Source organism: Echinops telfairi, unplaced genomic scaffold, assembly GCF_000313985.2.
Source record: "Echinops telfairi isolate 266 unplaced genomic scaffold, ASM31398v2 ScPeMD7_7412;HRSCAF=8450, whole genome shotgun sequence".
NCBI lineage: Eukaryota > Metazoa > Chordata > Mammalia > Afrosoricida > Tenrecidae > Echinops > Echinops telfairi.
The window spans coordinates 11,606,470-11,620,403 of NW_022111312.1; the positions used below are offsets into that span (position 1 = coordinate 11,606,470).

General features: G+C 41.0%; 2 protein-coding genes and 1 non-coding gene across 5 annotated transcripts in view; 2 read left to right on the forward strand and 1 right to left on the reverse strand.

The window, feature by feature from the left end:
* RAD9B (RAD9 checkpoint clamp component B) overlaps window positions 1-7,318 on the reverse strand; it is a 24,981-nt gene extending 17,663 nt beyond the window's left edge. Inside the window, exons 1-4 of the mRNA XM_004709703.3 lie at window positions 7,158-7,318; window positions 4,980-5,050; window positions 3,468-3,617; window positions 638-752 (exon numbers count right to left, since the gene is read on the reverse strand). Coding sequence (XP_004709760.2) covers window positions 638-752; window positions 3,468-3,617; window positions 4,980-5,050; window positions 7,158-7,194 — 373 coding nt within the window. The 5' untranslated portion in view covers window positions 7,195-7,318. The remainder of the gene's footprint in view (window positions 1-637; window positions 753-3,467; window positions 3,618-4,979; window positions 5,051-7,157) is intronic.
* A 111-nt stretch (window positions 7,319-7,429) lies between these two features.
* VPS29 (VPS29 retromer complex component) overlaps window positions 7,430-13,934 on the forward strand; it is a 9,096-nt gene continuing 2,591 nt past the window's right edge. The window contains exons 1-3 of one of the 3 annotated variants that reach the window (XM_045296779.1): window positions 7,449-7,494; window positions 9,912-9,923; window positions 12,600-12,791. In XM_045296779.1, the coding sequence (XP_045152714.1) occupies window positions 7,492-7,494; window positions 9,912-9,923; window positions 12,600-12,791 (207 nt within the window). In that variant the 5' untranslated portion in view covers window positions 7,449-7,491. Of the gene's footprint in view, window positions 7,495-9,188; window positions 9,924-12,599; window positions 12,792-13,934 lie in introns of those variants that run through there. The other 2 variants (XM_045296780.1, XM_030887465.2) reach the window with 2 other exon arrangements.
* Window positions 13,670-13,798, forward strand: LOC115871957. Its single transcript, XR_004047576.1, has one exon. It is a non-coding gene; the product is annotated as a small Cajal body-specific RNA 4 (non-coding RNA).

The window sequence follows — 13,934 nt, forward strand, 5'->3', positions numbered from 1 at the left end:
CAAGGACTGGGACTGACTAGCTCTGTGGCGTGGGCCCATCCCCAAGCCTTTTTCAGTCTCAAACATGATACCATGAGGAAGTTTTGAAAAGTTAGTGGGAATATGGAATGAAAAGATAAAGGAACGTTTCCATGAACTTTCTGATGTCCCCTCATATCTGCCTGATAGGAGGCTTTCAAAAGAGTATGCTATCAAGAAAAACAAAACAAAAAAAGACTATGCTACATATTCTTCAATAGGTAGGTCTTATTTTATTCAGTTTTTACCAAAGAGTATTTGTGCTTAAGTCAACACATACAAAGCATTCTTGAAGAATAACACCAAGCAGCCAGACTATTGTTTGAATTAAAACAGACATTTAAAAATTAACTGGTGTCTATGCAGGCAAACCTTATGCCTCTAATAGTCAAAAAGAGGAATCGACTATTTACTACCAAATATCTTACGATATCTTTAAGGTCACAGGTAAAATTATATTTTTTTCAAGTATTTACTATTGTTCCATTACAAACTATACAAATTCTAAGTAATAGTGTGACTGGAAAGTTAGACATGAAGTTTGAGTGCTGAATCCTCCAATATAAAAAACTATTAAGAAAAAAAAACAGTATGTTAACCTAATTTTAAAAGTACTTACCATATCTACAGAAGAATTGAATAACTACTTGGGATTTATCAGACTTGGCGAGTATTTTGCACTTCTCTACGTTTCTCTCAAGGGAATTCAGACACCTAAAGATGGGCAGAATTGACTGGAACACAAATACATAGAAGAACAGCACTTACTTAATGTGGTTTATTTCCTTTAAAAAAAGAAATAGCAAAACTAGATTGTGTCTGGCTGCCACTACCAACTATTCTAAAAGGAGGTCTGGGGTAGAGTGGTAGGAAAAAGTGGAATAAAAAAATGTAAAAGGCACCAGGCCTACTGGTCAGATAGAGAGAGACTGGTGGAACCTTTAGACTGTGGACTTTAGCCACCTTTCCGGTCTGGAAATGAACTCATTTCCTTGGAATAGTTTTCAGCCAAACAACAGACAGGCTTATAAGGGGAATAGGACACTAGGTAGAGGTGTGTATACTTTAGAATCAAACATTTGAAATCAAAAGGGCAGCGTTAGCCCAAGGACAAAGTTCAGAAGGGTCAGGAATTGGGAAGGACTTGAGACCAAAACACAGGAAGGAATTGGGGTCAGTGATGTTATGTCAGGGGAATTGCAATGGGCGAGATGAAAGAAAATGCGGATGAAATGCAGACGGTAAACTTGATGATCTGCTCTTTAAATTTTCACCCAATTTGCAGGAAAAGTTTTAAAGAAATAAATAACAACAGCCCTGCAGTCACTTTATAAGGTAAAAAAAATAACTCCAAATATGAGTTTCAATTGTAACAACTTTCTATTGTAAAACTTAAAAAACAAAACAAAAAACTCTTAGTAACCATCAAAGGATGTTTGTTTCTGTGTGCAATTTCTAAAAAAAACACCAAGCTCAATGCCACCGATCCTGAATCATAGTGACCCTCTAGAATAGATTAGAACTGCTCCCTTGGGTTTCCAAGGCTATGAGTTTTGGCAGAGGGAGAAGAAAACTTCATTTTTTTCCCCAAGAAGTAGCTGGTGGTTTTGAACTGCTGACCTTATGGTTCTCAGTCTAACATGTAACCCACAACAACTGTGTTAATTCCAGTGAAGAAAAAGGCAACACATAAGATGAATAAGTCAGCAAAACATGACCAAGGAAGACATGGAAAGGTACATAAGAATAATGGACAGCTATGGTGAATGAGCTCCTTAGAAATGAGGATGGCGACACTTTGTCTCAAGTAGTTTGGACATGTTATCTGGAGGGACCAATCCGGGAGAAGGATATCATACTTGGTAAAGGAGAGGGTTAACAAAAAAGAGGAAGACTGAATGACAGTGACACAGTGGTTGCAACAGGACAGGACAGTATTTTGTTCTGTTACTTAAAGGATTGCTGTGAGTTGGAGCCAACTTGACAATACCTGACAACAACCTGATGGAAACGAACATATACAATCATGCAACAACAGTAATGACAATAATTTATCAGTGGGTATATAGGTAGATACGTATGCTAAGTAGTTGTGGGAAGTCACAGGGGACAACACCTGAGTGTATATGTAGGTATAGGTGTGTATATTTTTATGTACATATATGCATGAGCTGCATGTATGTTCCTATGTATAACAGAGGACATAAGGGGCACAGATATGAAAACTTCTTAGGCATAACTAACATCCCATGGGACTGAGTTACTGGACTTGAAGATCATTGTCTCAAGGGGCCATCTAGGTCAACTGGCATAACAGAGTTCACAAAGATCAAGTTCTACATCCTAGTTTGTTAAGTAGCATCTGGGCTTTTTTTTTTTAATCAATTTATTGGGGCTCATACAATTCATCACAATACATAGATCAATTGTGTAAAGCACATCTATACATTTGTTGCCCTCATTATTCCCAAAATTTGCTTTCCTCTTGGGTTCCCGGAATCAGCTCATTTTCCTTTTTTCCCCTCCCCCTCCCTTCTGCATCTGGGCTTTTAAACCCTTGCAAGTGGCCATCTAAGAGACAACCATTGACTCCTCCCTGCTCAGAGCAAAGGAGAATGAAGAAAACCAATTAGCCTAAAGGACTGTTGAACCACAGCTTGCCTCCAGCCTGAGACCAGAAGAACTAGATAGTGCCTGGCTACCACTGGTGATTGCTCTGACCTGGAACACAATAGAGGATCCTGTTAGAATGGGTGATAATGTAGAACCAAGTTCTTTCTACCTTAGAACTGAAGTCACTCCCAAATATTAGCTTGATGTAGAGAATGAACACCCATGAGGAATGTGCTTCTGAGGATGGTCAACTGTCTGAAAACAAAAGGACAATAGATGCCCAGGCAGGGAAAGGAAGATGGAAGGGCAGAGAAATGGAATGCATGGAAATGGGGAGCCCAGGAGGAAAGAGCAGAGCGCTGACATATTGCACGGATTGCAACCGATGTCATGAAACAGTTTGTGTATGAATTGTTAAATGGAAAATAATTAGCTGCGAAAAGCAATGAACTACCTACAAGTTCATTTTTTAAAAATTACCTATCTGAGATCAAACAAAAGTCACTTTAAAACAAAGATGAGAATGTAAGAGGGCAGGGAAACGAGGAGTGGAAATGGACCAACCAGAACAAAAGTACTGAGAATGTTCACACTTTGTGACGAATATAACAAATACCACTCAATAATTTGTGTAGAAATTGTTGAATGAGAATTTTGCCTACTTTTGATGAAAACACAATAAATATATATAGTTCTAGAAAACGAACAAAAGAAGAGTATGAATCAATGAACAAATGTATCTTGCATGCCATTTAAACCAGGTGCGGAATTGAAATTGTGTCTTTCAGAACACATATTTACGCAACAGGAGAAAAACCAAGGCCAGTTCTATTTACCTTCATTGCCAGTTGGCAATTTAAAGGTGGTGGTGGGTCTTTGCCATTCATCCCCACTGGAGATGACCATTGGTAACGTTGAAAATACAAAGAAGAGAAGAGGATACATCCATATGCTGATCGACAAGAATTCACAGATCTTAGAGCAAGCTGGGGTGGGGAGTAAGGGGAATAAAATAATGATTATTTAGATGAAAACTACCTTCTTTTAAATAATAATTTCAAAGCATCTATTTTGATTCGCACCACAGTTACCAGTTGCCATTGAGTCCGTATCAACTCCTGGCCTTCTCATGTGAGTCAGAGTGGAAAGGTATCCCACAAGATTTTCAATGACTAATTCTTCATAATTAGACCTCCAGGACTTTCTGCACTGGTGCCTCTGGGTAAACTTAACTCCCCAGTGTTTTGATGAGCAGTCTGTTAACTGTTTGCACCACCCAGAGACTCTACATCACAGTTTAAAAAACCCATTGCTAGCGATTCTGACTCAGGGCAGCTCTGCAGGACACAGTAGAACTGCCCACACTGTAATCTTTCTGGAAGTAGGCTGCCACATTTTGCCTCCACAAAGTGGTTGACTTTTTGGGTTCCATCAAATTTTCTTCATCACACTTAATTTGGACACATTACAGGATGGACCAGTCCCCGGAGAAGGGCATCCTGCTTAGTAGAGGCTCAGCAAAAAAGAGGAAGATCTTTGGTGAGATGGATTGACACCGTGGCTGCAGCAGTGAGCTCAAACCCAGCAGCAATTGTGAGGATGACACAGAACTGGGCAGTGTTTATTTCTGTTTTATAGACGGTCCTAATGAGTTGGAACCAACCCCACGGTCCCTAACCGCAATGTATGCCCTGTGCTATATAGTGTGCATTAAACCTGCAGATGGACACAAATGCTCATATATGTACTTATCTAAACTACATTACATATATGTATTAAATCTAAAATCTTCCAAGTATAACATATATGGATATATATTATGTTTTATTTTGTAATGTTGTTTAATAAAACTATGTATAGCATAGTTAACATAAAAGCATGAAGTGGCAAAAGGCCATACAAATGGAGAAAAAGAGCAGCAGAGCAGACTGACATGCTCCTACTTTGTCTGGAAGAAACTACTGCTCAACTTCAGCAAAATGCTTCCTTGTGGGAGTGCAGGCTCAAGATTGTCAGGTCTTCAAGAAAAACAGGAAATCCAGATTTTTTAAAACGGATTCTCCCAAATTACAAGTGTTGGGGATGATTTCAAATCTATTTTTTTACAATCCCAAACGCAGTGTAGGCCCCACCTGCGGCTTCTGGGCCACCAATTAGTGGCTTCCGCTTTAAATCACTTCAGTTTATCTGCCTGATTCTCACTGTGCTCAAACATGCGAGAGAAAAGATGAACAGGGAAAAGCATAACAGCAACAGCTGGGTTGTCTGGAGAACAGTCAGTCTGAATAAGAAGCTTTCAACATCTTTTACCTTCAGAGATGATCTATGAGATAATGTTTGCAACTTACACCATTTTCTGACGGGTCTAGCCAAAATTCATCACTAATTCTTGATAGAGCTTGGATTGCTTTCCCAAATACTACAGAGAAAAAGAAAGGTGTTTACATTTCTCTCTTATTAAGAATAAAATGAAGAACAACTATAGCTTTCAGAGAACACAAGACCAATGCATAAAAAAGAGTGCTTTAAAGCAAATTTTGTTTGTTACATTGCTTTCCAGAAATACAGTTAGACATCTGTAACAGAATACCAGACCAATAGTAGTACTGACTCAAAAACTTTGCAGACTGCAACACAGTGCTTCATTCCTGTATGTTGACTGTGGTGAATGGAGATACTGTGGCAAGCTAATTTTCATACTGCTGTATTTTTTAACTTGGCTTTAATGTATTTGCAAAACAAGAGAAAGCAAAAGTGTGAAAACAGACGTGGAGTGTGTGATTGAAGGATTTCATGAACTTCACAGGGAACAAAGTCAAAACAAGTTATGGGAAAGAAAGTGAGGACAAACATATTACATGCATCACCGATGACTCTGAGTGGCATAGAAGATAACAGGCTTTCTCACCAAACACACATCGGTGCCCTGTCAGAGAGGCTAGGGCTGACCTAGTAGGGGGCTGTTCATGCTTTTTAAATGATTATGAAGAAAGAAACGTAGCAACAGATGTGATAGACTATGAAGGAATAAAAATGGACAGCCATATAAACCCATGGAAAAGTATTTAGGGGAAAATGTGGAGTTGATTCCAAATCATGGCAACCCTATATGTGTCAGAGTAGAACTGTGCTCCATAGGGCCTGCCCCCTGCCCCCAATAGGGTTTTCATTGGCTGATATGTAGAGAGTAGATGTCAGACCTTTCTTCCACGGTGACTCCAGGTGCTAACCTTGAAGTGCTAACCTTCTGATTAGTAGCTGAGTGCATTAACTGTTTACACCATGGGAAAACAGGAAAAAATAACTCAAGGACTCTAAGACTGTACACTGAGAAAAATAAAAAACCCAACCAAACTGTGGCTAATGAGTTGATTTTGAACAGAGCTACCCTAAAAGCAGAGGGTAGAACCTGCTCCACAGGGCTTCCAAGGCTGTCCTATTTAAAATAGGTACGATCTCTGCTGTCACCGGTTTAGCAGTCTAGGAGGGAAAAGTAAAACTAAAAAATTATACAAAATTATACTGGTTGACAACTGAGCCACACATTGCAGAAGAGAAATCGCCCCTGTGCTTGCTCATAATAGCATTCGATGCTTTCCAGTGGCCATTTTCAGATTATAGTCTATAGCAGTGGTTCTCAACCTTCCTAATGCTGCGACCCTTTCATACAGTTCCTCATGTTGTGGTGACCCCTCAACCATAAAATTATTATTTTTTAATCGTTTTTCTTTTTTTTTTAAATCATTTTATTAGGGGCTCATACAACTCTTATCACAATCCATACATCCATCCATTGTGTAAAGCACATTTGTACATTCATTTCCCTCATCATTCTCGTCCATAAAATTATTTTCGTTGCTAACTTCATCACTGTCATTTTGCCACTGGTATGAATCAGGCGACCCCTGTGAAACAGTCGTTCGACCCCCTAAAGGGGTCGCGACCCACAGATTGAGAACCTACGGGAAATATTCTTCTCTATGAAGATTTCTTGAATATCTTCTATTTCTAAAGTTCTATTTGCATAATCATAGTAGTCCCTGAACGGACAGTATTTCTTTCTGTTGTACATACCGACACTAAGTCCATCCCTAACCCCGTACCCTCGTTTACTACCGGGTTCTTGACCATTTCATTCCCACACCAAGTGACTTAGATGCTGTTTTCCCCATTAAACAGCCCAGGCAACTAAAACGGAGCCAGTTAGATTTAGGCTCCTCCCAACTCCTCCCCAAACACTCCCCACTGCGAAGCCTGCACCCCAAATCCGTGTCTCCGAGGTGCAACTTCATTCCCTCATGGACAATCCCTTATTTAATTTTTTTGCATAAATAAAAACAGATGGGCCTTCATCCACCCATCAGAAGCTACAGGGGGAAAATTGACCGTGTCCAGTTCTTTCGTCTCGAGTCGATTTGCATGAAGTCGGGGAGAGGCGTGGGAAGGGGGGGGGAGAAGGTGGAGATGCGCCCATGAACTTGATAAGTTCCCCGCTCTAAATAGGAAGGTATGAAAGGCCACTTCACCTTTCACCTGACTACCGTTCATTTCGCATTTCAGCATGGCTGCAGGGCCTAAAAAGCCAGGCGATAGATGCGCCTCAGCTCGACGGCCGGCCCCAGGTGCCCGGATGTTGTCCGAAGCTTCGAGATCTCATCCCTCTCTCTCGCTACTCAGCCTCCAATTCCTAAAACGCAACTACGCTTCCCGACGGGGTTAGACCCGTGTGGGCCACCGTAAGGCCGTCGCCAGCCCGACGTCGCGTTTCATTGGTTGTGGACGAGGTAGGCGGGGCGTCAGAGAGCCTGAGAGGAAGAGGGTGGCGGCGGCTGCTGTGACTGAACGGAGCCTGGTGACAGGATGGTGAGGGCGGCGGAGGCAGCCACCGAGGCCCGTCTCTCGGCCGAGGGGCTGCGCCGATCGGCGCCGCGGAGACGCTCTGGGCGAGGGCTGGGGCGGGCGCGGACGCCTTGGCCGGCGCGGCCCTGGCCGGCCTGGAAGAGGCCGCAGGAGGAATGGGAGCGGCTACCTCTCTCGGCCTCTCGCCCTGGCCGCGCCTCGCCGCCCCCGGGGCCGGGCCGGAGGGCGTCCCAGTGGAGAGGGCCCCCGCTCGCGGCTCAGTTTGTCACGAGACGCGCACACCCAGTCGGGGCAGGCCTTGGGCCTGTGCTTCAGGAAAGGAGCATGTTCTTCCGTCTCCAGATGTTCCCCAGCTTCTTCCTGGCCGACAGCACGCCCCGCTGCTGCTGCTGCTGGCCGGGGTGCTGCTGCCCACCCCCACGCCGCCACGTAGTCCGCGTGCAAAACGAGAAGTAGCGCGCAGAATTCCCCACTTGTTTTTAAGTCGGCCTCCGGGGAAAGCGGATAAAAAACGAACTCCCCTTTGCCCCTCAAATAACCTGCTAACCCGCTGTTGAACTGCGTGGTGTGCCCTCAGAGGACTGGATTAGGCAATTAAAATCGAATATCTTTTTTTTCTTTTCCTGGAGACTGCGACTCAGAGACTAGGATTCTTTCCTCGCCTGTGAACTCCCTGAAATTGCTTGGCAATGTTTGTGAGCGTGCACGTTCTGATGGGGAGAGGGCCAATCTTTGCACCAAGGGTTAATTTGAGGCGCTTTACTTCCCTGAGGCCATTACCCCTGTACCCGGAGGGGGCCCCTAGCTGCTGTCAGATTTTCTGGCTGCTCTTGAGCCCCACCTCCCACCCCACCCCACCCCAGGAAAAAAGAGAACTGTTTCAGAAAGAGCCCTGATGAATTTAGTATTAATTTTAATAAGGTTCATTGTAAAGGGACTTCTCTCTTTCATAGGCATCGATTGCATGTTTAAGATTGTCAGGATTCCGCGACTAACATTGCCCTTTCAAGAAGTGGCTTATAGAAGAAATAGCCAAAGATAAATGGCTTGTGCTATTATCACTTCTTTAACAGTATGAAAGCTTTAATCCCACGTGTGGTTTTTGCTTCTAGACAGACACCCTCTGTCGTTAACCCTGCCCACCTGTCACTGTGGAGCCAACAAAGAAGCCATAGAGGCATTTGGGACTTAGACAGATTTGAAATAGCTGTTCATATTTACAGGATAACTGTGCAGTAACTTCCCATTTGTTGGGGGCAGCAAATGCATTGTCACATTTGGGTTTCCTTTGGAAACAGTTATCCCTGTGAAGGCCTGACCTGTGATTCAGGTTTTGAGAGGTGAACACACTTTACATACAGGTCATAGTGTTATGTGAAGGAATTGTACAGAAGTCAGTCGCAGCAATTATTTTATGATTAGAAACATCGTTTGACAAAGGACCCCACAGACTTTCAAAACTTAGTATAAAATATCCAGTTTGTGGATGGCAGATTTGGGTATGTGGAAGGCCCAATTCTAGTTGGTAAAAAAGGGTGTTTGTTTTTACTATCTCTGCCTTTTCAATAAGGAGCCTTGGTGAAACGGTGGGTTATGCATTGGGCTGTAAACCTTAAGGTCAGCAGTTCGATTCTACCAGTTGCCTCGAAGGAGAAAGATGAGACTGTCAGCTCCCATAAAGACTACAGACTGGGAAACCCAAAGAGGCAATTCTCTGTCCAGTAGGGTTGCTATGAGTTGGAATTAACTGTGGGTTTTGTTTGAGCATCTTCAGTTGGCAGTTTCTTTACTCGATCATGTATTCACTGAGCTGTGTTAGATCCTCTGTAAAAAACAGTGACCTACCTGCAGCAGCATTTTCCAACTGCTAAAAATTTTTAAACAGTTTTACTGACATATAATTCACATACTATACAATTTGGTGGTTTAAATCTTAAAAGAGTTGCGCAACCAACTGCTAGAATTTTGAACATAAGATAATTAAAATAAAAATATCTGAGGGATGACTAGATCCTATGAATCCAGAAAATGTCAGCCTTCGTTTAAGCTATTACTGGTGAAATTTTCTGATTTTTATGGAAAAGTCTAAATAGAACAGGGAACAAAAAAGATGGGAGTTAAGATGAAGAACAAGAAAAATGCTAAAAGAAAAATCTAACAAGGCAAAAAATTTTAATACCTGTGTATGTGTCTCTAAAATTACAGCAAATTGTTCATTTGTTATTATTTGAGCAAAGCTGATTTTTAACATTTTCTTTCATAACACTTAAAAATCATTAACAATTGTCTGCATTTTTATTTGGATAAAGGTTCTTTTTTATGTTGTTGTTGGTTCCTTTTGTTGCTTTTTAACATTGGTCATGTTTCACCCTTTTTATTTTTCATCCCCTGTCTGCAATCAACTTCTCCATTCCACTAAGGCTGGGCACAGAGTAAGTTTCTTCTCTTAGCTCCTACTAACAGTGGTGGCTGGGTGGCTGATAACTGGGTTTCTTACCCTTTTAAGGTCTTCCAAAAAAGCCAAATTCCCATGCTTTGGTTGTGTTGGTTACTTATTGAATTTAACAAGACTGCCATTTCTAGGATCTTTTGTTATTAAAAAAATAAAACACAATCTATCCTGAACCTGACCTGTCAGAGTGTGTTAGATTTGGAACAAGGATATGCTTTAAAGTAATACCATTTGTTTCCCCTATAACTTGGCCCCTACTGGAAACAAAGAATTCTGTTCTAATAAGAACATTTACTATTTTTGAATCATTTGTGTGGTCATGCATACAATTTTAGGCTAATTGTTTTGTTACACATGGTGATGATCCATAGCCTAAATAGAATTTAGATAATTCTTATAGTGTGCCATGTTTTCCTAATGTTCTTTCTAGCACGTTCAGATTGACTGGCCCGGTCATTATTAGTCCCAAACATTTTCAGATATCTGTGGAGCCCTGGTGACATTTGGCTGCTAGCTAAAATGTCAGTGGTCTGAGCCTACTAACCACTCCACGGTATAGAGATATGGTTGCTGTCAAGTCGAAATCAACTTGATAGCAACAGTTTTGGTGGTGGTGGTAGTTTTTGGTTTTAAATGGAAATTTACCCTTTCATGAGTTTGTTTTCTTTAATATACAAATCAGTGTTTTACCTTTTTTCCCCCCAAAAAACCAACTCTCCACATTAACTATGTCCCTCAATCCATTTCTGAAGGGACCCGTCCCAGCTCAATGAAGATTTTTCTATATCCAGGTAGTCTTGTATTGATTACCAGCAAGGAGGAAAGTGTCATGGCAGTTCTTATTGGTGTACCCACTAGGGGTTATACCCAGTAAGATCTGCATGGGACACTGAGCAGGTGTCACAGAACTACCCAGTCTTATTAAAGAAGAAGCCCATTTCACATTTTCCTTGAAAGGGTGCTTATTCTGTAACCCAGCGTTGACGCTGTCTTTATAACACTCTGTCCTCTGTGCTCATTTTGATTTTTGTTGCCAAGTGAAGCAAACTTGTTTTAGTTAATCACTGTCATTTCACACCTTTTATTTTTGATTCATTTCAATTTGCAAAGTTTTCGGTGGCAAATTTGTTTTCTGTTGTAGATATTTTGTTTTCTCTGATCCTTTGAGGAAACAGTCATGCCTTCTTCAAATGTAGTTAGGGCCTGGTGTCCTGGTGGTGCTAAGGGTTAGGTGTTAGGGTATTAACTGCAAGGTTAGTGGTCCAAACCCACAGCTGCTTCAAGCAAGAAAGTTGAAGCTATCTATCTGCTTCAGAAACCCCGTGTAGGGTTGCAGTGAATCAGTACTGACTCGATGACAGTAAGTTTTTCATATAAGAAAATACCCTTTTATAGAACTGAGGTTTTGCTGCTAATAAACATGAAAAAATTGGTTTGGGTTGCCCTTTGGTAGACAGCATTTAAATAACCCTTTGACAATATTCATTCAGTTAAATGCCTAATTTAAATAATATATGTCGGATCTTAAGAAACTTTATAGATTGTTTTTTCTTTTATATTTTTAAGTAAAATGTATGCCATCCAAGGTGATGTTACACCTCTGAACCATCTACCTGCTAAAATTCATCAGTTAGCTGACCCTTCTTTTAAGAATACTCTTAAAAAAAAAAAAAAGCTCTGTACCCATGAAAGGTTATAAAACTGAGTTTTTTGTTTTGTTTTTAATTTGAGACATACACTGAGGATACATGGGCCTTTTAACCCAGGCGATAAAAATGAGGCAGAGTGAGGACTGTTAATACTGAACAGGTATCAAAGACTATAAACCAGAAGCACATATTTAGTCCCTCTGTCATAAATGGTTATTAGGTTTTTTTTGAGGGGGGGGTGATGGTGGTGGTAATAGTTTACTGAACAAATAATGCCATTTTTTGGCTATTTCTGCAGTGTCAGACTAATAAATACAAATTATCAAGTAAGCTCTTTAGACATACATACATATTTAACAATACCCTCTGTGTTCCTGGAGTTTTTATGAAGTTTTGCATTATAACTGCAGAAATAAGAAACAGACTATCAGTTTTCCAAGATACCAAATCTCATAGGGCCCAGTAGTATATTTTCATCCTGAATTTTTTTTTTATTCACAGTATTTTTTAATTCTCTAAATGAATCCTGTTAACTGAAAGCTTGACAATTTAAACCCACCAGCCATGTACAGAAGAAACCTGTCTGCTTCTGTAAAGATTTAAAATCTGTGGAGCAGTTCTATCCTGTCCTAAAGTGTCAGTATGCATCAGAATCAACTCGATGGCAGTGGGTTTGGTTTCAGTTAACGGAATCCTTTTAGAATGCTTGATTTTGTTCTTGCTAAAGAGAATGACAAACTATTGTTTATGCACAACTATCTGACCAAGGAAAAAAAAGACGGATTTAGAACAGAGTATGTGTGCTCAGTTTGCTTGTTGCAGTGGTCACGACAGGAATGGCACAGATAACTTCTGTTCTCTCTTGAGTTCTGGAATCTCTGAGAAGTTTACTATAAAAGGGGGAGTGATCAAAGGATGATGTGGACGTGTAACTACCTCGGCATAGTGTGGGTCATATTTTGACATCCTGTTGAACATTATCTGTTATCTCACTTGGCACTTTCAAGTTGGTGCTGGTATTAGGAGATCTGCACATCCCCCACCGCTGCAACAGTCTGCCAGCTAAATTCAAGAAACTGCTGGTTCCGGGAAAGATTCAGCACATTCTCTGCACAGGAAACCTTTGCACCAAAGAGAGCTACGACTATCTCAAGACGCTGGCCGGTGATGTTCATATTGTGAGAGGAGACTTCGATGAGGTGATGGGGCCCAAATAGTTCCCTTTCCTGCTTCATATATGGGTTTACATCTAAATGTGTATATTAGCTCTATCCTTCCTCAAATATTTTTGTTTCAAATTTTCCAAAACAAAAGTTTTGAGTATACTTTTTGAACTGCACATACCCCTCCCTTACCTTTTGAAGTGCACTAATTTGGATTGCCCACTCAACATTAAATACTCGTTCAAATTAGTCCTGCGCCACCGAGTAGCAATGGCTCTGTTCTGTTTTATAGTGACATCACTTCGTTTCTGACATTGCTTTCTGCACTTGTCACCTCTCCACCTGACTGCCCTGTCCTAAACCATCATTGTCACTCTCCCATATCACTCTTTCCTGATTCCATCTTTCCACATTCCCAAGTTTGATCTCCAGATAGCAAACAGGATGATCCTTGTGAATGAAGTAAGATCACATCATGATTCTGTTGAAAGCTCTCCCCTGGCTCTCTGGCTCCAGTGGACATTACAAGGACCAGAGGAATTTAAGAGTGACTGGGTGAGTGAGTGAGTGACGTGTGTGTGTGTGTGTGTGTGTGTGTGTGTCTGTGTGTGTGTGAGAGAGATATCTGTATCTTGCTTTTGGTGATGATTATATGACACGTTTATCAAGAATTGTTGTTATATACTAAAAAGGGTCATTTGACTGTATGTAAATTGTACCTCAACAAACTTGATTTAAAAAATCATTAGGGTTCTGAAGTTATATCTTGGCCCTTTATCAAATAAGGAGATCTTAAGCAAATTATTGCCTCTTTCTGAACCTTTGTTTCCTCGTGTAAAATGTGATTGGACTCCTGCCAGTATTAGAAGTTTAATTTAGCATGCTAAACTTGATTCCAGTGTAAAACACATTTTAATGAAGGACTAAGAAGGCCAAGACTGATGAAGCAAGACTCTATTGATACAGACCTCCTAGAAAAAAGGGGTTGACGAGAGTAGCCCTTATTGGAAAGTATTACAGGGCTGCCTGTATTACCAACATTTGGAAGGGGGGAAAAAAAAGACAATTTATATTCCTGGAAACATGCTGCTTTATAACTTATTTAGCCTGGTTGGTGCTAAAGACACATGGCAGTATCTTCGTGTGTGTGTGTGTGTGTGTGTGTGTGTGTGTGTGTGT